Genomic DNA, 24,589 nt, shown 5'->3' on the forward strand with positions numbered 1-24,589 from the left:
TTATGCCACGCATAAAATAGATGATCCAACGAACCTTCACGATAAACCCCGCTCCTTCCGACATAGACCAACCTGAATCCACGCTAACCTTGGGGCAAGCGTTCAGTGATCTTTCTTGTTCTATGTTGAGTTAAAATGATTTTCTGGGGGGTCCCATATATAAGTAACAAATAGTAACACAATAGCATATTACATATGTAGTAACAATTTACATATTTACTCGCGGAGATCATAGTACCAGATCTCATGTAGGCGTCCTATGGGCAGGAGGCTCGTTTTTTTCCCGAATGGATCCCCCCCCCCATGCTTTAAGATGACCCAGGTTCTATGGGTAGCTCTGCTGAATTCTAAAAGTAGCCATATTTTTCCCACAATATTTTAATTGAAAGCTATACGCTATATTCCCTCACAGCCCTCTGTGCCCTCTCCTTTACGTGTCACCCCTTTTGTGGCTTCTCTTTCACCCGATTTTCACCGGAGTAGCCTATCCCAGGGCTACAAGAAGACCATATGGCTCCAGCTTGAGAACCGTTGCTCCAAGGAGACACATTGAGTTTGGAGCAAAGGTCTAATTAGACCTTGCATTGAAAAATTTCTGAAGACCAAATAGTAAAATGAATTCTCCCGTAACAAGGTAGGTACTCACCTGGAGTTGTTGGCCGCTGTTCTGCGAGACTTGAATCTGCTGACTTTGGCTGAGGTGGACAGTGGCGCCAGACGGCGATGGGGAATTGAAATTGGTCGGCGGTGGCGTAACACCCGGCGTAGGGATTCCGCCCCTCATGAACTGTCCAGGATGTGATATGGGGCTGTTGCTGGCACTTCCCCGGGACATGGCGTCGCTGTAATGACTCAGTGGCATCCCGCCAGGGAAAGGAGACCCCGAGTTCATATTCTTCTGATCGGGACTGTGTGAGTATGAGGGCCTCTGCTGCTGCTGCTGTTGTTGCTGCTGCTGCTGTAATTGGAGGATTTGCTGATGCTGCTGTTGTTGTTGCTGCCTACGTTTGTTCATGTCCATGCTGTCCGCAAGCTGAGAGTTAATGCTGCTCGCGTAACCAGGGGGTAGAACTGGTGACCCGACCTCCTGTTTAACAGCCGTACCAACGACGTTGCTACTACCTACGAACCCTTGCTGTTGTTGCTGAGGTGGCGGTTGTTGTTGTTGTTGTTGCTGCTGCTGTTGGTTGAATCCTCCCACGGATTGGAATATGTTTCCGCCATTGTTCGCCGGACCTTTCTGCGCCAGCTGCGACATCGAAGAAGCTTGAGAGCCACTCAAGAAATTAGACCTTATGTTCGTCAGCGGATCAGCAAAGTTGTCAGACACGAAAGACGCCCTCGGATGACCAGGACCCATCCCCAGCCCCAACTGCTGCTGTTTCTGCTGCATGTTCTGGTGCTGTTCGGCCATCTGCTTGAGGGTCTGTGCAGCCGGGCTCGGTTCCGACAGCTTGAAGTCCAAGTTCAAACCGGCACCGCCTCCGCTGACTGCCTGCATCGAGTTCGAGGACGCGTACGGCGGAGCCATGGCCGTACGGGCCTGACCGAAACCTTGAGACGACGTGACATTGGTCAGTTGCGAAGAGCTACTGTTCAAGACTCCAGTTTGGAAATCGAACACGGACTGTTGGGACTGGCTCATGGTGAATTGGTTCATGGAAGGACTGTTCGTGTTGTGGAACTGGGTCTGTTGGGGATTCGAGCAGTTCGTGTTCACGAGATTTTTCGTGTCCGGCTGCAACAGGTTCCTTTGGGAAACGGGGTCTTTCTCATCGCCAATGCCAGTGTCCTTCAAGTTGTCCACGAAACTGAAACCGTTCATTAGATCGGAAGGATTGGTGAAAACGTCATCTATGATGTCCTTCAAGATATCAGGGTGGATCACGTCGTCGCTCGAATCTTCGGGGAATCCCAGATTCGCCAACGAGTCCGAAAACCTATCACCCAGAGTAGACGTCTCCACGGCAGAAACGGGGTTGCCACCGCCCGCCCCATTCGGCTCCCTGCTGTTCAGGTCACCACAACCGACGTCGTTAGAGTTATTGGCGTGGTGTGACGAAGCGTTCACGCTGCAAGGCGCGAAGTTTGAGTTCGGTTCCTGTTTGCACTCGATGCTCGCGCCGACAGAAATCGAAGTCGACGAAGGACCCCCGTTACCACCGCCGCCACCGCCATTGGCACCGTTGACCACTGGCGGAAGGTTGCAACCCGAGGGGTTCCGGAGCCCGCCGTTGCTGTTGTCCGCCGGACTGGCAGCCGTTATCGGGGAATTGGACGTCTTGATGGACCCACCGGACAGGGCCTGCACGGTAACGTTCGTCTGTATGGTTTGGGAATGCGGCGCTTGAGATGTGTTCGAACTGGTGAATTGCTGGACTATCTGAACGGAAAAACTCGGCATGCCGGCCGGTTGCTGCTGTTGCTGTTGTGACTGCTTCTGCTGCTGTTGTTGGCTGGAGTTGTTGAGATGATCGGGAGTTGGGTTTCTCGGCATCTTGTTGGGATGATGGTGGTTGTCACCCATATTCTCGTAGTCGAGTAACGGTGAGCCGGCTGCTCTCTTCAATTTTGACTGAGGCTGGAAAGAGAAATGGGGGAAAAAAAAATTACAATCATTTTCTTCATTATGATCTCATCCGCACAGATTATTGTTTTCAATTAGAACATACACCCGAAGACGCTTTGGTCAAACACCGAAGAAACCAAGAACTTCATGTCTACATCATAGCGACTCACCGTATTTTCACTATAATTTGTTTTGTTCTGAAACAGTGTTTAACCTTTTTTCACCTAGTCCCCCACCCCCGTATACAGACACCCCTCCAAACCATCATCTTGGACCAAGACCAATTCTAATTACTCAATTGATTTTTTTCTGTACATACAGTCTGCGGAAAATTCACTAACCAACTAACCGTGTGATAGCTCTGTCCATATCCTACGACAGTGGTTCCCAAAGTGTGAGTCGCGTCTATGAACTAGAAGGGGTTGCGAGAGAGATTCTCCAAAATAAAAACGACCAAAAAAATAGAATCATTTTTATTTAAAAAATATATCAAAATATCAAAACTAAAAAATGCCTTTACTCAGCTGAGCTAACTGCCACGTATCTCATGTTTGTTTTTTTTAAATTCTACTTGTACAATAATCAGTATATCAAGTTAATACTTTTACAGGGTGACTCGGGGAGAATCAGCCGACTTCAAAATTGTATATTTCTTAAAAATTAAAAACACAGAATGTGTGATAACTAGAGCCCGGAAGTTCAGGTAAAATGCCATAAATGTCTTTATTCTATTGTTTTGCCCATTTTCAAACGTTTCTGTTTTGTAAAAATGTTTTTTGAATATTTCCTGTCGTTAAATTACTAGTTCAATATTGCTATTTCTTTATTTGTGAATCTTAGAGGCCATATTCTATAGAACTAGAAATATTTTTAGCATTTTTTTTTAATTCTCAACCCTTTGTATCGAGGGACTAGGTCGATTACTTCCAGTCTGATTTTCTTCATTGTAAGTGATGGAGTGGGGAGGGAGATCGTGAGACTCACCATGCTGTTTAAGGCCGGGATTACACTTATAAAAGAACTTTCATCAAACTTTTATAAACTAGAAAAATATAACCAATAATCGTACTGGTTATATTCGCACAAATGCAGTCTTATTGGCTGCATTTTTAAAGTTTTATAAAAGAACTTCTATCAAACTTTTATAGTGTAATCCCGGCCTAAGTAACCAGTAATCATGTACGTGCAATTTGGTTAACAAATTGAGAGATCTACCATAGAAATGTTTATTCGCCTGCCAGAAAAAAAAAAAAAGGCTTTCACTACGTCCTCTGCTTTTGACTTAAAACATTAATTATTGAATTAATGAATATTATAAGCGCATGTTTATCTCTTTTTTTCGGAAAAATTTATGTTCTAAGTTATTTCTTAGATAAAATTTATTACAGTTGAACTTAATTGTAAAGAAATTTGATGCCACCAAATATCGGTTAATATAATTTTAAATCTTTTATTTTTGTTCCGGACAAATTTTATGCGCGCCTGAATAAATTAGTATTGTATTTTAGCGTCATCTATCTTTGACTCTGAATATTACTTTCTAGTTTTATACGAATGGATGGCATACGTTGCGATGGCCTTGGTTCTGTGAGCAGCTCTGCTGGATTCTAAAATTTTATATATATATATATTCATACTATTACTCCCCATATTTCCTTAAAATCTTTATTTCTTCACATCTGAATTTTTTCACAGATCTCCGTAGCCCCCTTAATAAGCTTTCGTGGCTGTCCTTCCACTTAATTTTCACTCATGCCCCGCCCCCATAGAATATCCCAGGACCACAAGGAGGCCATATGAATCCCCCCCCCCCCCTAGGCTGAGTACTGTTCTAAAATATGCCCAACGGACCCCTCCTTCTCCCGATGGGGCCACTGACTGTTTTTTTGGAAAAATACCGTCACAGATATTTCAATCCGCTGGGGAACCCTTCAGTTAGCCAAAGTCACTCACCATATTTCCACTCAGATCTCTGTTTTGTTCAGAAACACCGCCGGATGGGGGAATCTGCGTACCCCCTTTTTTTTTAAAACAGAACTGGTATGGGCCATATTTACTATCCTCCATGGCTCTCGTAGTCATTTGGTGTGGCTCACGAATGACATGAAAATTACTTACCGAAAACTTATGTTTCGAACGACTGACATTAAACCTTCGAAGCGGAATTTTTGTTCAAAATTCCGCTCAGATTTACGAAACATTCATACACAGAAAAAAATCCCATTAGAACTCCCAATCATAAGATCGAAGTCGCTAAGAAAAGGAAGGAAAATTATCCCACGACTCACACCTTGGGAAACACCTCGCGAATGGAGAATAATAATTTTCTTCCCCCAGACATGAGGTCTACATGGGGAAAAACATGGTAATTTTTCATTCAAAACACATTATATGTGTGCAGGCTGACATTTCCAAGAAGAGAAGAAGAAAAAAATCCGTGATGCAAATGAGACAATAATGATTTTTCCCACCACGGAAACAATGGAAACAATCGGCAAACGCCGACACAATAAGGCTTACGAAAATATTTCTGCAAAAAAAAAAAAAATGCACAATGACAATGAGGTTACGCTAATTACGAAACAACAGTGTGTCTGGGGAATCCGTCCCAATTTCATAAACATCGAATCAGGGTATTCTCGAAATATTTCCGGAGCAGGCTTTTTTTTTTCCAGAATAAAATATGGAGGACGAGGGTAAAAAAAAAAACAAGGCCGATGTTAGGTTATTTGCAGATAGGACCTACCATTTCACAGGTTAATACACAAAAGGAATAAAGCATTTTCCTGAGAGCGGCCTGATTAGGCTCGATGGCCTTTACAATGTTAACATCAGTTCCGTACAGGTAATGCACAAATGAAAAAAGGTACAAGCCAGGTGAATATGTGTTATTCATCTAGGCCTCCTGTACATTTTCTTTTTTTTTTTTTCTTGCCCCTCCACCAGCTTGCCACCTGTCAATGATCCGGGGAAGCATGGATTACAGCGGGGGGGGGGGGGGGGAAAGAACCAATCCGGGACAAAAGGGAAAAAAAATACCGGCCTCTAAAATGGAGTTTTTTTTCTACTAGAAGCCTTAGTAAGTTGGATCCTGTTCTCGTATCCTTGGGAACAGGGACGTCCGGACCAGAGTCCAGTGGGCTGAACCAAAGTCTCCTAGATACTACTGCTATCTAGGAGGCTTCGGCTGAACGCGGCCCAGACATGCTATCAATACAGGGTCTCAGAAATTCGTAAATAGTTTAAAAATTCATAAAAATTGAAGGAATTTGCGTACTTGAATGCGGTTTGCGGAGAAAATTATTCTTACGAAGGGACATTTTTTCAGTACAGGGGGGGAAAAAAAAAAAAGTTCAAATTTTTGTCTATAAAGGGCAATGCACGAAAGTCCTGCGGGGGTGATTGGACAAGAAACTTCTTCTCTCTCTTTTGTGTCCATAACGTAAAGTTCGCAACGTTTCAACCGGCAATAATTCGTGGCTCAGTTTAAAAAAAATCCCCACTTGTGCTTCATCCACCAATGTCACCACTGCAATGAAAATCCTTATGTCAGCGACCGGACATTCAGAAATGAGTTGTTAATCATACACCCTGCACTTTGCAGGACTCAGAAATTTACACATTTACAGTGATTTGCTTTCTTACAGCGTCCTCTTTTGACAAAAAAAAACGAGCTATTTTTTTCTCTGTACCAAAAAAACATTCCCCTTGGGGAGAATAACATTTTCGCAAACCGCATTCGAACTGCATTTCCATCAATTTTTATGAATTTTTAAGCTCTTTACGAATATGTTGGACACCCTCTAAAACCTAATAAGCTATTTTAGATAATCACTATTTTGCGTGTGACAACGAGCAAACTCGTCGTCCTTCATCTTTGATCAAGTAAGGTCTGTCACTGCGAGTATTGGAAATCGTTCGGAAAAAAGAAAAGGATAACGAATAGCAATTGGCTTTTGCTGTAACACTGACATCACACTATCGCTCAAAGACAGTGATGAGTCAGCCTGGTATTTCAAGAAACTTAGAGGGGTCATTCGAGTATTACGTCAGCATCGAGGGGTGGGGGGGGGGGGTTGAAGGTTGTTTACGTCATCAATCACCCCTTTGTGAAGATATGAAATATTCTAAGCTGCTGACGAAATTTTGCTGATGGGGGGGGAGGGGGTCAAAAATGGCTGAAAGTCAGCTTACGTAATACTTGAATAGCCCCCTAGCTATTAACACAGCCCAATAAACAATTTCATACTACTATAAATCGGGACTGGACAAATCAAATCCCAGATTACCATGGCGACTAAAAAATTGGTATTGGCGCCTGAAATGTTCGAAATTTATAGCAACGTATCTGCCAACGTGAAAGAGGGTCACTATGCCCTGGAAAAGTCAAAAGAAACATTATTTTGGATTTTTTTCTCTTCAAGGTAAAAAAATTTTTCGGGGCCTAACAATTTTTTTGTGGCACCTAGATTTCTTTGAGATTTGTGTAGTCCTGCTCTAATATTAAACAACTGCCTCTCAATATAATGATGATCCCTCTACAAACATATATTTCCTTGGTCCGCAGTGTATTGTTATATCGAGGTTTCACTGTAAATATGTCAAATTTTTTTTTTTTACTGCCAATGGTTATGCTACAGCGTCGTCTATCAGGAAAAAATCATGATAAAAAATTTAACCGAAAACCCCACTATCGCATGCCAATTGGTTGATTTCATATTAATTTTTGAAATTCTTCGACGGAATTTTTTTAGCTCACCCTGTATTTTAAATACGACCAAAAAAAAAGTTTTCCGTTTCCATAATGTTAAATCCATAAAACCCGAAAATTTAGACATCCCTGCTTTTTTTTCAGATATTTTTCAGACAATTTTAACAAGCGATATTTGAAGCGTAGACATGCTGAATAAGAATAAATGCTCCAAGTTATACAAAAAACAGGCAGCTGTTTCGAAACATCGAGCAGCCAGCCAAAAAAAAAAAAAACCACCAACCTTTCAATAACAAAGCTGATAAGTGAGAAAAATCGAGTGAAAAAAAGGGAAATGAAAAGCATATTTGTGATAACGCATATAACACATACACACAACATAAATACGATAAAAGATAACGGGAGAAATCTCACGCACCAAGCAGCATATAATCCATCCTCTACTGTGATTATGGGAAAGGAAAAAAGAAAATCGATTCTAAAGACGTGGCTTCGGGCCGTTAGCAACAAGGCAACATTTGCTTCTCTCAATTGTCCAAATTCACACAACACACACGAAAATCTAAATTTTACAAGAATGGAAAGTTGCGTTTGTTATTAAACGAGCGTAGTCAATATAATATTGCTCAATGAATGGCTCCTCGAAGAACACTGAACCAAAATGTATCATTGACGTGAGCCGGGCCGCAACTGGGGAAGTGGGGGGGGGGGTTTTGGAGGCGGTTTCGGTGCCCCGGACACTCGGATCAGAGGGGGCACAAATTTCACTCTCTAACCTATCCTTCAACATTGAGGGGGCACCAAAATGAGTGCGTGCCCAGCTGACCAAGAATCTAGTTGCTGCCCTGGACGTGAGCACGTTTTTAGTTTACAGGGCATTGTTGTAGGAGGTGGGGGGAAATAACATATCAGTTTCCACTGTTGCGAGAGGGTAACACACCTGTTGCGAAAGGAAAGTATTCTTCTGGCAGACCCGCCAACAACCTCCAGTTGTATCTTTCTTACGAAAATCCGGCAAACGTACCTTTGAATGTTTAAAGTTTTTTTTATGGGCATAATAAGAATAAAAGTAGTAATATATAGGGTGACCATATTGCCCGTACTTTTTCGTTATTTGGTGTCCGACTAGTCTGAAGAAATTTCCAGTTTTTTCAACGATGCTTCCATGAATTTATGATATTTTCTTACTTTCAAACCGAGTACAACTCAGGTCTACTGCCCACGGAGCAATTTACTACCTAGTGAGTTGTGCCGGAAGTGTAAATGTGTGTACGTAACAGTACGAGTGCGTATCTAGTGTTGTATCTGATTTTTCTAGTGCTGCCTGTATTTCAGAAGTGAAGTGAGTGAAATGTAATGATTGAATATTTGTGTTTGTAGGCCTGTTGCTCTCTGTGGCACCCAGGCTCTATCGCAGTGTCTCCCAAAGTGGGCAATATCGCCCCCTGGTGGGCGATGGAATGGTCCAAGGGGGCGATAGAACCTACTGATTTAACATAGGATCCTATGGGTTTACTTCAGTTGGGGGACGATGAGAGGAAAAAATTTCTGATGAAGGGGGCGATGGATGGAACAAAAAGTTTGGGAGACTATGCTCTATCGGCTTTAGCCAATTTTAGCCATCGCCCGTGTGATGGGGAGGGACCGTGTCGGAGAAAACCTTATTATGCACAATCTTTTATATGTGCATGCACAGAATCTCACAGACACAAAATATTACAGCAAAAAAATTTTGAAAAAAAAAAATTTGAATAAATGCGACAAAAAAAGAAACACCGAAGAAATGCCAAAACACAAAAGTGCAAAAAATGTTTAAAAAAATTGGGAAAAAAAAATTCTTTGTGAAATCATTCTAATTGACAGATCTGTAGAAGCTCTCGATTTCCCTCGCATCGACAATTTTTAGCAACAAATTAACAGTTTTGCCTACAACTTTGCCGTATTTTCTGGTATATATATTCCGATTTTTTGTATGCTATGAAATATGGTCAGCGTAGTAATACATATAGAAAATATGGTGATTAAATCACCCACCAGCCGTTTCAAAATTAAAACGAAAAAAAGTTTTTAACGTGAACGGGCCGCATGTTTGTTTACGTTCGTAGATTTAAATGGCTTTGACCACCTTTCATACAGGCTACTGTGCCTGGAATTAAGGTGGTGCAATGTTGCAAGAGCTTTTTCATGCAATGGGGACAGGGGTCATTTTCTAAAAATGAAAACAGCAAACTCAAATTTCTTTTCGTCCTCTTTTTAAGTTGATGACAATAATTGAAAACCGGCAATATACTAAATTCATAATCCGGAAACCCTGAGAATGTCGTGAAATCCGGCATTGCCAGGCTAAATCCGGAAATTTGGCAGCGCTGCTTCTGTATTCTTTGTTGTGAGAGAAACTTAGAAAAGCGACGGGGGCAACTAATCGGTTTTCGTTGCTGAGAGGGTCAAACACAGTAAATTTTTATGAAACTATTAGAAAAGCAACGGGAGTATTTACAGTAGATCCCGCTTATAACATTTTCTGAAATCAACATTATGAAAAAACGTAAGTGGGAAAAAAACTTCATACGGGAAATTTCGATGAGTGATAGTGATAGATGGAACCACGAAAATAAGTCGTACAAAGCGGGAAAACGTTCTAAGAGGGAATGTTGTAAGCGGGATTCCAGTAGTTAGTTTCATTATCGTAAAACTATTAGAAACTCAAATTAATTAATCAGTTCAACTAAATAATTAATCAGTTCTCATAGCTCGAGAAGATAACTCATCCACATTCATTGTTACGAAAGAAACTATTAGAAAATCGACTGAGGTGACAAATCAGTTTTCGTTATTGCGAGTCTCATTAGTATTTTATTTCATTGCAATGATAGGAGCTATTGCAAAATTGACGGGGCTAACTAACTAATCAGTTTTCATTGTTGTGAAAGAAACTATAAGAAAAGCGACAGAAATACGGTAACAACATCAGTTTTCATTTTTACGAGGTGGTAACTCATCAGTATTCATTGAGAGCAACAATTAGAAAACCAACAGAGGTAGGTAGCTAAACAGTGGCGAAAGTGTAACTTATCAGTATTGATTGTTACAAAACAATTAGAAAAGCAACTGGGGGTCACAAATCAGTCGTTATTGTTGAGAGGAGGTAAATCATCAATATTCATTGTTGCGGCAGAAACTAATAGGAAAATTAACAAGAGCTACTAATCAGTTTTCATTGTTGCGAGAAGGCAACTAACCAGTTTCCAATGTTTCGGATGCGACACTCGTCAGCAACAATGATGAGTTACATTTTGATTTTTGACAGTGTGTAAGACTCAAAGAACATGTCCAAAATCCCATGTAAATTTTTCCGACAAGAATATTTTGTGCCACTAATCCATAGGTGCCAATTCCCGAACTTGAAAAATCAGCAGCTTCTCACGCAACGAAATTTTATCGCTTGCAAAAAAAACCCACCATAATTAAAATGGACAAATGGAAATTTTTACGAGGGAGCGTAAAGTGACCCCATATAAAGCGAGAAATTGACCCCCTTTTCCCGAAATAATTTATATCACTATTAGAACTGGTCCGATTAATCGGGTCGGTCAATCGATCAATTGTTAATAGCCATTAAAAAATTTTATTTGAGTTAATCGACTCGATTAATCCTATTAAAATTTTCAATAAAAATTCATAATTTATTTTTATGTGTTTGACGAAATCGATTAGATGTCGCAAATTATATTTTTAGGTGTAACATTTTAGATGAGTGACTATATTTAAAAATATTTGAATCAATATTTAGATCAATATTTAGATCAAATTTTTTGACGGGAGGAAATACAAGTCGATTCAACGAAAATTAGCGATGATTTCAGTTTTTGAAGGGGTTTTTTTTTTCAGTTTATTTTCCGTTTTGGAAGATCGAAATTTGTTGCCACCATTGTGAACATTACTTTTTGTATTCGCAAAACATCAGTGCCCCCCCCCACCCCCTTGAGAGCAGTTTCTAAGGAAACAAGTAAGAGTATGAAGATCGAAAGTAGTTTCGAAATTGATGACTAACCTAAAATGATTTTCTAAAAAAATTGTGACAAGATCCTAATTGAAGAAATTCCAGGATCTGAGACAAAAATGCTCAGCATTGTTTTACACGTGGAGCCTTAACTCTAAACCTATTCTAATATTTGTTTACATCTAGCGAATAGGAGAGTGAAAGAGCAATGAATAAAATACAGTTTTGTTGCATCAATTTTATATAAAAATTTGCCTAATAAATTTTATGTAAGTAATAATAACTATATACACCCTCCCCCCACATATAGCTATTTAAAAGTATTCGATTAATCGATTAAAATTTTTTGACTAACCACTTAAAAATTTTAATCGATTCCCAGCCCCAATTATAATTATATAGGCCTATTATATAATTATATTTTCCCTCATTATTGCCGTCCCAACCTTTTTTTTGAAGACGTCTTGTTTTGCCCGCATTTTCAACTCATTGAATTTTTATTCTCCTTTACTAAAATCAAGGATTAAAATTATTTTGCAGCTTACAAATTATATTATAATTATGACTATAAATATGAATATTTCACACAGTTGTCATGCAAAGGCCCTTTTTTTGTAGAATTCATTTTAATTCATTGTAATTTGCAGTAGCACTTTATTTCCCGTCATTGTTGTTGATTTTAGCAATATAATTGGCAACTTTAGTCATATTTGGTTGGCAACAAGATAAGAGATTTCCAGTTTTTTTGAAATCCAAACTTTCCGAACTTTTGTCGAGAGAAACAATGGTGAGCCTAGGATTGCAAGGAGCGAAAGATTTTCAGGTATTTTTCTATAAAGTTTCGAAAAATTGGAAGAATTTTGTTTCCGATATGAAGATTTTATTTAAATACAGTCTGTACATACAGCCATACCCCGACTCGCGTCAGTAATTCGCTCCACGGCTGACGGCGTGAAGTCGTAAAAAAAAACGTGGAACTTTTCCAATGGGTAATCATGCCCCTTCTCAGGTGGTGCCGGGAGATAAAAAAAAATTTGCAGATTTTCTTTATTACTTCCTACGTATTTGTCTTTTGTGATGCGACTCTCTCTCCAGGGGAAAACATTTCCAGTACTAGACGACGTAAATGTGCTGGTAACGCAAGTCGGGGTATTACTATACCATCCCACTGAGTATCCAATCAACGGATACGAAATCTTTCTCCAAGAGTATACAGTATATAAGCACTTTGTCTTTGCCTCTTTAGCCCCCACCACTTACTGACGTAACTGTGAGCTTTGCCAATGATGGTAACCCCATGTTAAAATCCTGTGTATAGGATGGCAAAACGCTTCCGGATAAATCGGAAACATTTGACCTACGCGTAATCCCAGAAAATCCCGATAAAAAAAAAAATATCAAATTAATCTTATGAATGTTCCGAAAAAGTCACGTATTTAAAATAAACGTCAACACAGAGGGTTTCGAGGGAAAAAAAATTCCATACAATAAAAAAAACACAAAATCCCACTCGCAAAAGTAAAATAATAAAAAATTCCCTATCCAGGAATCCCATCACCACCCGCGAAAAAAGAGGTAATACAAAAAAAAAAACCAATAATAATAAAACAAGATTCGAATCTCTCACACACAGACAGACACGAAAACGAGAATTAGGATCGTCGAGGTGACTTTAGATGAGCGTAAAAATCAATAAATCTCCATCTTTTCTCGCTCTCTCTACATAACGCAACTACTACCTCTTTCCTTCTCCACGGAGGTTGAAAGGTTGGGTTCCTCCAACCTCCATAACAAACACACAAGTTCAGAGAGAGAGAGAGACCGTTTTTCCATCCACTCAAGAAACGATCGGATTTCCAACCATCGCAACCCCCCCCCGCCCCAAATCACCGCCTTTCGACAAAAATTTCATCAACTTGAGAGAGAGAGAAGCTCCATCCCGATATAACTTTTTAGCTCTTTTCTCTCTATCTTCTTCCTTTAACAAGGAAATTTCCAACATCTCAGCGCAGCTTTTTTTTTTATTATTACATACTCCCGTCCATTAATTTTTCAAAATCCCGTGGAAAATTTCCTACTCTTCTCTCTCATCCGCTTGTGTAGCTTTAATTTCCTGACCCCCCCCCCCCCGTACAAAAAAAAAGCAATTTTCTACACTTCCTTCTTGTTAGAAGAGAGAAAGAGAGGTATTTTATTTATTTTTTCCTCAAATACATAAAAAGGATAGCCCCGTACAGTTTTTGTTGATACGAGAAGTTCGAGTTCTGGCGGATGTTTTGAGTGTTAAGATTTTCTTACTTTTCTTTCATTCTTTATTCATTTTCGTGTTTCGTCTTCTTGTTCTGAGAGCCCCGAGATTTGTCTTTTTTAATATATATGTTTTTTTTCCTCTGGTCTCTTTCTTGCAGTTGGTACTGGGAATAAACGGGCAAACCGATTCTCACAAGCTCTTCTTCATCCTCCTTAATTAAAAACACCGGAAAAGAAACGAGCGAGAGAAAAACAAGGAAACCCTTTTTTCTTCTTTTACTTACCCGGGAGCATAAAAACAATTTAGTATCGAGGTTTTCTTCTCCCTCTCTTTCGATCTCTCGGTCTTGTTTTTCTTATTTATTTCTCTTCCAAGACGATACCGCGGGGATCGTCTACTAATCTTGCCGGACCCAAAAGAATGATGGACGTCTAGCGGGCGATACCGCCCTCCGTGGGGAGTCTGAGTGCAACAGAGGGGCCGTTCAAGTATTACGCCAGCCAATTTTTAGTTTGACCCCCCCTTTTCCCCGTCAGTAAAATTTTCTGCCTCCTAACGCAAATTGGTGGGATCAGAAACGTACGCGGGAGGGGGCCATATGGGGCCCGTGCAACCTCCCCTCCCCCCAGAAGGGAAATTTTTTTTTTTAATGCAAAAATATTTTAATATATATTTATTATTTAATATATTTTATATTTTTTAATATTTTAATTTTTTTTGAATAAGATGCCATTAGGAATATTTCATATCTTCATAAAGGGTGGTTGATGCGTGGCACAGTTCCAGAGGACTTGAAGGATCCGTGAAACATTTAGAGATCATTAAAGTGGCTCTGTAGGGGAATAATAGGATAGAAAGTTCGTTCAGGTGCCCGATAACTATCGAAAGCCAAAATCGCTGCCCAAAAAACTATCGTATTTGGCACAGCGAATAAGAAGCATTAAGAATATTTCATATTTTCATAAAGGGTAGTTGATGACGTAAGCGTCATCCAACCCCCCCCCCCGTCATCAAAAGTCAGTAAACCCGAAATACCCCCCCCCCCCCCATCATCGATACTGATGTAATACTTGAATGACCCCAGAGGACGGCTCGAAACGAAATTTTTTACCCGTATGATAAACTTGTCCCCATCCGATATACAGGGTGATTAATCAAGTCCCTTGGTGGAAAATTACCGGCGAACCGATAATCCTAGAGGCATAATTCCAATTAAGAAAAGTATCCAAATAAACATGTAGAACCCAGATGCGTCATTTATATTGCAAAGGATTGGATATAGTTATTGAAATAAAAAAATAATAAATTCATATACGGATACCCAGTTCTAACCCAATTAGGAAGTTGTTGCCCTGTCTCTCCTGATGCCAATTTAAAATGTCCTAACTGCAATATTGGCTGAGATATTTGATTTTTAAAAATCGTTGAAAAGGCGGAAAAGAGTAGCTAAATGAGCTTGTCTGTTAAGGCACAAATACATTAGCGAGGGGATCATGTAACGTAAGCATTCGCAAATTGGTTGCTCAGTAATTTGTACGGTGTTGTGAACGGCCAACTGATCCTTTTTTTTTGAGTCGTTCGAACCGCAGTACACCCAAGAACGGATTTGAACCGCTGCAGGAGAAAGAGGTTCTGCTCGATAATGTACGAACGTCTTCAGCCCCAAAGCAGAATGTGCCGAAATGTGCGACGTACGTCGCAGAACAATCTGGAAGAATTTTAAGAATAGTGTAGAAAAACGCAATTATGTATATGCGAATTTTTACCGCAGAACATTTGCAGTCAGCTGAAGGCTCGTTGCAGAACATCGCAGAACATTCTGCTTTGAGGATCTTTAGTTTATGTGGTTCTTTCCCTCATTTTCAGCGATTTTTTGAATCAAAATATCTCTATGAATATTGCACTTAGAAATGTCAATTTTTTTTTGGTGGGGGGAGCTGAGGAGAGACAGGGCAACAACTTTCTATAAGAGGGGGTTTTTAGTATAGGGTGACCGAAAATAAATCGTTTTTATTTGTATAACTACCCACCCCCTTGCAAATAGTATGACATTGATATTAACGACGTATCTGAGGACTACTAGGGACTATTTCGATGATTTTTCTAATTGGAATTATGACTCTAGAATCAACGGTTAGCCAGTAATTTGCGACCAAGGTACTTGAGTAATATAAGCCAGTACAATGACCCGGGAAAACTCGCAAATCTGTGTATTCTTTTTTTCCTTCTCGCTCCTAAGATACACATGTGTATCTCATTTTCAACAGTTTTAAATAGCTTTTAATCATGTTTTTTTTTTCTCTTCCAAATTAAAACCTGAGCTACACGTGTATCCAACTCAAATGGTCCTAGTAAAGATGTCGACCCCAATTACTTCAAAAAAATTGCTCTTTAAAGGGCATTTTGACATACAATAAATCAAGGATCCCACTAACAAAATTAGAAAAGTAGAGGGAGCCCTCCATTCCCAACACAAATGGTGGTCATAGCTTTATGAGGGGAAAAAACTCAAAAACTTATTCATTTTTAAAAAAATTTAATTTTTTTATAGCACTATTTCAGTATCCTATCAGATTGACTGGAGGCAAAGCGAAATGACTTGAATTAAAATCAATTTTTGGCCAAAACAGTATACTAGCAACCACAGATAATTCTTTTCCCATCTCTCCTCACAATATAAATTACATTCCTGAAATTAATTTCCTGAAGTTAAGAGAGGCTACTGATGTCTCTACTTCAGTGCCTCACGCCACAGGGAAGGCAGAGTCGTGTCTCCAGTGGTGTAGATAGTAGCATGCTTGCCCGGTATGCAAGATGGCCTGGGTTCGAGTCCCGGCGGAGACAAGATGTGACTTTTCTTTCCGAGTTCACCTCAGCATAATATCCGGAAAATTAAATGTTTCCTTGATATCTTGGGCTGAGAAAAAAGCCATCTATCTCTATAAATTACATTTTTTTTCCGAGGACTACTCCGAACTCCAGAGTCTGTCAATTCTTTTCCTCGATGCACACGACAAATTATGAAGACACGTAAGTTTTTAAGAATTGCACTCCTTCCAGACGACTTTCAAAAGCACAGTGCAAAATGTGTAAATTACAAGATCCAATGTAAATAAGTCTAAAAGTGAACTGTATGCATTTATTGCGCTGTCCATCTTTTTTTTGAAAGGGATTTGTTTACATTTTACTGTTCAATGCTAACAAGATCGCTTTTGACATATGGAACACTTTCATTTCTAGCTCTTCGCAGAGCTTTGTAAACGTTGTTTATGCCTCTGCATTTCCGAAAAATACAGAAGACAATTGAATGCTATTACGCAGCATCAGAGTCACAAAACCTAGAACAGGCCTATGTATCCAACTGCTTTGTTACGCAAACTGTTGTTTCACCTATACGCAAAATGTTCACCATAATTTTGAATGATGAATACTAGTTACTGTAGAATGACCACGAGTCCAAGACCATGAAGTGTAGTAAATTACAAAAAAATTCTATCCAGATAGAAGTTTTTAACGCGTACTCAAAACATTGACACAAAATGAACAGAACTTTAAGCAAAAGAAAAATTAATAAACCACATGTAACTACTTTTACTACTTTTTTGGTAAAATGTCCTATTTTCTAGGTTTTGTCCTACTTCTCCTACTTTTTTAGAAAGTCTTGTCCACAAAATTTGTGTAACTTTTTTAAAATGAAAAGAGAATTAGGACAAAAGTAGGACATTTCACCAAAAAAGTAGGAAGCCTGTATAAACACAAATCATTCAGAAGAATTTTTTTAATAGCCAGTCTTGGATCACGTGTAAAGAGAATACGCCATGCATATGCATCGAAAATTAACTATCTCTGCAAATTATTCAATCCATCTACAGTTTGAATTTTATAAACAAAAAATTTTTTTGCAACTTTTTCTACAATTATAATTTTTCTTAACCCCTGATTTGGGACCCCCGCACGACCGGCCATGAAAAAAAGTATAAAAGCTACAAAGACGATATGCGATCCAATGAGTAGCAAAGAGGGCGCTGAGAAAATGCTTTATTTCCGAAAAGGGAACGGACGATAACATGAATGAGATCTGTATAGCCTCTGATTTGGTCGGTTTCTTTTCATTGAGCCGACAACGTTAAACGAGAGGGTAAGGGGCCGTTAAAGTATTACGTAAGCAGATTTTCAGCCATTTTTGACTCCTCCCCGTCAGCAGAAGTCAGCAAAGCACTAACCCCCCCTTCCCCCCGTCAGCAAAATTTCGCCAGCAGATAGAATATTTCATATTTTTAAAAAAGGGTGGTTGATGGCATAAGCAACCTTCAACCCCCCTCCCCCCTGCCATCAAAACTCAGCAAATCCGAAACCCCCTTTCCCCCCCCCCTCGTTGCTAACGTAATACTTGAATGACCCCTAAGTTGTAAATCGATGGTTCTCGGGCAGCCCCCCTTAGATATTCAAGAACGGCCACGGCCGGACATTAAGCGGCCAAAGAGGGGCCGTGACTTTTTGGTATATAGAAGGGGGGGGGGGGAGGAAGAGAACGTAGAGAAATTGAAATACAATGTACAAAACTGGTAGAAACACGTAATTGATCTTGCATGTCCTGCAGCCGTTATGGTGAAACGATTCTTGCCTATTCGTACGCCTGATAACGGCTCAAAATAGAAAATTCCAAAAGATGTGTTAAAGGAGGGCTAAAAAAATGAAGCATAACGCAATGCTTTCGATTTTCATGTGTAGTAGCATTGTTGTTGTTGTTGTTGTTTGGGTGGAAGTGGGGTTATGTACTGGCTGGAAGCCAAGTACTTGTTCAACAAAAGAAGGTTCTTCTTTTTCTTCACCCTTTGCAGGGAGAAGAAAAAATAATAATAAATCGATCCTAGGGGGCATTTTCTTCGCGAGCGGCCCTTCAAACGAAATTTTAAAAAAATAAATAAATAAAATAAGAAATCTTTTTCCTTCCAATATATTCTTCCCACGCTCTCACTCGGTCTCTCTCTCTCTGCCTTTGAAAATTTAGCATAAAATGGCTGCCAAAAAATCTATTTTCTCGAGTGCTTGCATCTTTTTTTTTTTAAAATGAATAAATTGCAAAGAAGAGAATGTTTCGGGAAGTTTTTTTTTTGAGGGAAAAAAAGGGATCAATCACCAAGGCGAGAAGATGTTTAAAGCGAAATTATTATCTCACTTATACGAGGTCGCCTTGTTGGGGTTTGGGGGGGGGGGGAGAGAGAACAACAAATCAGCCTTTCGGCCTAGGCCTTCGATGATGTTTTATTTGCCCATTTCTAAATTGAATCTGAATACATTCGAACGCGTCTTGTGGTGCCGGATATCAATTCTTATCTCAAATGATTTTTTTTTTAACGGAATGCATTGACATTTATTGTAATGCTATTTGAAGCGGTTTTTTCTTTCAGATTACGACTTATTTAGGAAAGTGCTTTTCAGAAAGTTATCCGCTGACTCTCGGGGACTCGAAGAAATTTTCCAGTGGGTTTCTTATGTGTTTCATAACAAAGACGAAATTTAAAGAGCTGTAAATTGCAGAAAATTTTAAAAAATCGTGCACAGTATAACCTCGATGAAGGGTCGGAACTGTGCAAGGTGTGTTGTTTTTAACTATGATCTATGCAAAAGTTGTTTTCTATTAATGATTTATGTACACGTTCTTTTCCAATCTATGCGAATACTGTTTTCCAACAATATATATAGGTTCTCTTTTTTTTTTCCAACAATAATCTATGCAGAAACTCTTTTACAATAATTTATGCAGAAACTCTTTTACAATAATTTATGCAGAAACTCTTTTACAATAATTTATGCAGAAACTCTTTTACAATAATTTATGCAGAAACTCTTTTACAATAATAGTCTGTGTAAAAGTCCTTTCCCAGCAATGATTGCACAAAAGTTGCTTTCTATCGACGATTTACACAAAAGTTGCTTTCTATCGACGATTTACACAAAAGTTGCTTTCTATCGACGATTTACACAAAAGTTGCTTTCTATCGACGATTTACACAAAAGTTGCTTTCTATCGACGATTTACACAAAAGTTGCTTAACATCGACGATTTACACAAAAGTTGCTTAACATCGACGATTTACACAAAAGTTGCTTAACATCGATGATTTACACAAAAGTTGCTTAACATCGATGATTCATGCAGAATTCATTTTCCAACAATGATCTACGCCAACTGTTCTCAACCTTTTTGGACTCGCGGAGCTCTTTAATATGAAATTTCCCATGGCGGAATCCGTAGGCTCCTTTCTTTTATTTATTGATCAAATTTATTGATTTATTTTATTGTCCTAGAGCGGTCACGGAGTCCCTAGGAAGTGCACATACAGCTCTAAGAACTCCACGAAGCACAAGTTGAGAACCCATGATCTATGCAAAAGTCCTTTTTTAAATAACGATTTATGCAAAAAACCGACAGCAATCTATGCGAAAAATCTTTCCTAACAATAACCTGTGCAAAAGTTCTTTTCCAACAATAAATTAGGATAGCTGTGACGTGGAAAATCCTGGCCTAAGCGGCGGGGAGCTTCAAAGACGCCAGCCTATGGGCCTGACTGGCTGTAGAAGACACGGCGAATGACTTTGGCAATTACACACACTTACATGTTGGTAGGTGCTGGTGATCAGCAGTATCTCTAGAGCAAGGCTTGACAAATCCCAGGCACCGGGTCGTCATTTTGTTGAATAAAAAATTGATTCCTGGCACCTAACATTTTCTTTGTCTGATCATTCCAGTAGAGTGGAATGGGATAAAAGAATTTCCTGAATTTATATCAGAAATGAATTATACAGTGCCGTAATTAACCATTCCTGAGCAAGAATTTGCATTTAGGCCCATTTTGTCCCTCCCCCCCCTTCCAAGTGTGCTCTGTGCGGATGTACCTGTTGCACCTGCCTAGTTACCGCACTGAATTACGTATAGTAAGTCTCGCATAATTCGGGGGAAAATGTTTTAGACTAATGTTACTTCACCTTTTACCATATTTTCTTCCCGTGGCCCACCCTTCCGCCGTCTCATTTACCCCCCCCCCCCAATCCAGGAGCAAGATAATTTCTTCTTATTGAGTAAATTTAAAATGAATCTTGTTTTTTAAAAATAATGTCTATCTCCGGACCCCAAGGCTTCAGTTTTTCTCGTGGTGTTCTATGCTAGGCTATCTGAGCATCATGGGCCTTAGTCAAAGTGATATTCTGGAGTGCCCAGAATTTACGAAGGGACATTACCTAGAAGTAACATCTAATGTTGAGTAACAACTTTTGCTGCATATATTTACATATTCGAAAATCAGCACCAGATCTCTGTGTAGCTCTTCTGTTGACAAGGGGGGGGGGGGGGGCAAAGTGATATACATTCTCAAAGCCCCAGATTTTTCTGGACGCTTTTAAGAGCCTTCCGTACTAAAAATACAAGTCAAATGATTTTCATACTTGAAAAAAAAATCGCAGATTTACATCTCATTATTATGGTGTGGACAACCATCATCCATAAAACTTTAAAACTTTATTTAACATAATGTGATCTAACATAAAACTTTATTTCTTCACATCTGAATTCTTTTTCTCTTCTAAGCACCTGCCATAGCTTATTTTTACCCATGGTCTCCTTAGGGGCCATTCAAGTATTACGTCAGCAACGATGGTAGGGTTCCGATTTGCTGACTTTTGATGACAAGGGGGGAGGGGATTTAGATTATGCTTAACGTCATCAACCACCCTTTATGAAAATATTAAATATTCTTAATGGCTTCTTATTCGGTGCGCCAAAAAAGGAAAAAACTTTTCGATAATTATTGGGCACCTGAACTAACATTCTACCTACGGAGACACTTTAATGATCTCTATGTGTTTCACGGATCCTCCAAGTGCTCTGAAAATGTTTCCGGGCCGCTTAAGTGCTCTGGAACTGTGCCACGCATCACTCGTCATCCGTAATTATGCCACGGATCACTTAAGCAATCAGGGAATGTTTCGCGGATAACTTGAGTGATGTAGAACCGCACTGGGGACCGCTTAAGTGCTCTAAAACTGTGCCGCATGTCACTCAAGGGAACTCTAAATGTGCCACGGGTCGTTTAAGTTCTGTAACTGTCGTGGGTTAGATGATCTTTGAATATAAAAGTGATCTTTGAGGTCTACTTCAGTGATCTGAAAATGTGTCACGGGCCACTTAAATGCTCTGGAAATGTGCCACAGGTCATTTAAGCGATTTGTAAATGTGCCGTTAAGTTCTTTTTTAAAAAAATTAGGTTTGACGGGGAGAGGGGGCAAGCCACATCAGATAACCTTCAATGGTGCACCACAATGAATTTTTTAAAGAGAAATTTTGAGTTCTTACGTTTCAATTAGCATTGAAATTAACAGAAATTGATTATAACAACATATAAAAATAATTTCTTTCGAAATTTTTAAAAAATATATTTTTTGCATAAGAAAATAATTTTTTTTCGTCGGGGAGAGGTGCACGAGCCCCCTATGCCTCCCACGTACGTTTCTGATCCCACCATTATGCGTTAGGAGGTAGGGAGGCAGTGATGACGAAATTTTGCTGACAAGGGGGAGGGGGTCAAAAATGGCTAAAAATTTGCTTACGTAATACCTGAACGGCCCCTTAGAATATCCCAGTACACAAAGGGGTGAACGTATGGGCCCCCCCTGGTTGAGGAACACTGTTTTAAACAGTTTCTTTCGGCACCAGAAAAAGAAATTTTTCTGGTGCCTAAATTTTCTTCCGATTTTTCAAGCCCTGCTCTAGACATAACCGACTTTTTTATACGCTGTAACTTTCCAATGCAACGCACCCTTCGCAATGTAAAAACATAAATTGCCCTGTGACGATAGACAGTGTTTCTCTACTTTTCTGAAGACAAAGACCAGTAAAATGCCTGAAACAATTTGACGGACCATTTGTGTACCGTAACACGGGACATTCCTGTAATTTTCGTTGTTTAGATATTTTTATACATTTGACCAGTTTTTCCACTACATTCATTTTAATTGTTGATATTTATTAAAGTTGTATAGCGCGCACACACACTGCATTTTCATAATGTAAGTTATATTATGATAATTATGGCATAAGTTATATTAATTTACATATGTCAGGTTTAACGTTTTGCCCGCAATTTTTTGAAATTTTAATTACGATTGGTGATTGTGCCTACTTCTGACAATGTTTTCGATGGTTATTAGCGAGGGTACATATTTCAAGGATTGCTATTTAAGATCACAATTCACCGTATTTATCTCAATGAAATATGATCATCACAGATCATTTGAATATTTCTTTCTATGAAATACACGTGTGTTTATTGCATGCAATTTGTAGCAGCCCTTTATTTGCACTAAGGGGCCGTTGAAGTATTACGTCAGCACATTTTTAGCCATTTTTGAGCCAGCCCCCCCCCCCCCTTAGCAAAGTTAGTAAAACTCTGGCCCCTCCTCCCCTTGTCAGCAAAAGTTCGCCAGCTCTGCTCCTACCTCATATTGGTAGGATCAGAGAAGTACGCGGGAGGGACATCAGGGAGCTCGTGACCCCCCCCCCCCCACCCCGAAGAATCAAAAGTTTCTTTTTTTTAATGCAAAAAATATTTTTTAAAAAAATTTAAAATTTCGAAACAAAATACCTTTATATGTTATTACAATCAATTTCTGTTAATTTCAATGCTATTTGAAAAATGCTAAGAACTCAAAATTTCTTTGAGAAATTCATTGCGACCCGCCATATATGGTAAACACTTAGCCAGCGGACCAAATGTGGCGATGGGGTTATCTGACGTGGCCTGCCCCTAAAATCTAATTTTGTAAAAATGAACTAAGCGGCACATTCACATATCATTCAAGTGACCCACGATACAGTTCCAGAACACTATAAGCGATCCGTGGCACATTTAGAGATTCCTTGAGTGACACGCGGCACAGTTTTAGAGCACTTAAGCGGTCCCCAGTGCGGTTTAACATCACTCAAGTTACCAGCGGCACATTCCCAGGTCACTCAAGTGATCCGTAATTATGCCGCGGATCACTTGAGTGATGCATGGCACAGTTCCAGAGCACTTGGATCCGCGAAACGTTTTGAGATCACTAAGTTGCTCTGTAGGGGACTTATCAATGGGGAGAATGTTAGTTCAAGTGCCTGCAAACTAGCGGAAGGTTTTTCTTGTTTTTAGCATTCCCAGTAAAGATGAATCAAAAATATTTCATATTTTTATGGTTGGTGACGTAAGCGTCATCTAACCACCCCCCTCTTCCATCAAAAGTCAACAAATCGGAACCAACCCCCCCCCCCCCACGGAACAATGCTGCCATAATACTTGAATGACCCCCCTTAAATTTAGTGCAATCCCGTATTTAGGATAGCAATTTCCTGTATTCTTCCTCGATGTATGGTAAACCTAGGTATAATAAAGGTATAATTTGATTTGAATCCATGAGTATTACTAATACCAATTACAACGAGTAAATAAATTTATGAAGTCTCCTGTCCGCGGATCCCCTCCCCGGTTCTACGGACCATAGGTTGAGAAACGCTGCGATAGATTAAACCTCTCACGCAAGGTGAACACGTACACCGTTCGAATAAATTCGATATCCGATCTGAAGGTTATCTGTATCCATTCAAGTCAGTAAACTAAGAAAATATAAACGCACGGGCAACAAAAAAATGGGCGAACACCCCAAATGCTCTTCTCGTAATCAGTATTCTTGCGATATCCCGCAAAATTTTGTTTTCTTCTTAAGCTTCACACGCACAAATACAACAAAAGATAGAAGGGGAGGGGGGGGGGGTCACCGGGGCCGACAAATTAAAACTGTCAACCGCTGGCCCTTAATTTATCTCGGCCGTAGCGAAGGTCATGCCCATGTACGCTGTTCGTTCGTTAACTGGTTCGAGGATATCTTCCCAATAAAAACCACATCATTAACGCAGACAGAGAGAGGGACCCCGTGTGGAAACGGATGCAATTATCAGATATCCACGTTCCTCTCTTTTCCTCTCATTGGTGCTGGAGATTAAAATACCCGGAGAAAAAGGGAGAGAGA

At 39.7% G+C, this 24,589-nt stretch overlaps 1 protein-coding gene across 1 annotated transcript in view; it reads right to left on the reverse strand.

The window, feature by feature from the left end:
* Positions 1-24,589, reverse strand: part of LOC149069998 (uncharacterized) — a 100,106-nt gene that overhangs the window by 24,363 nt on the left and 51,154 nt on the right. The window contains exon 3 of the mRNA XM_089249416.1: positions 647-2,581. Within this exon, the coding sequence (XP_089105542.1) occupies positions 647-2,581 (1,935 nt within the window). The remainder of the gene's footprint in view (positions 1-646; positions 2,582-24,589) is intronic.

The sequence above is a fragment of the Pholcus phalangioides genome, unplaced genomic scaffold (genome assembly GCF_987345545.1).
Source record: "Pholcus phalangioides strain wild (caught in Gottingen) unplaced genomic scaffold, Ppha-v1.0 ptg000022l_1, whole genome shotgun sequence".
Taxonomy (NCBI): Eukaryota; Metazoa; Arthropoda; class Arachnida; order Araneae; family Pholcidae; genus Pholcus; species Pholcus phalangioides.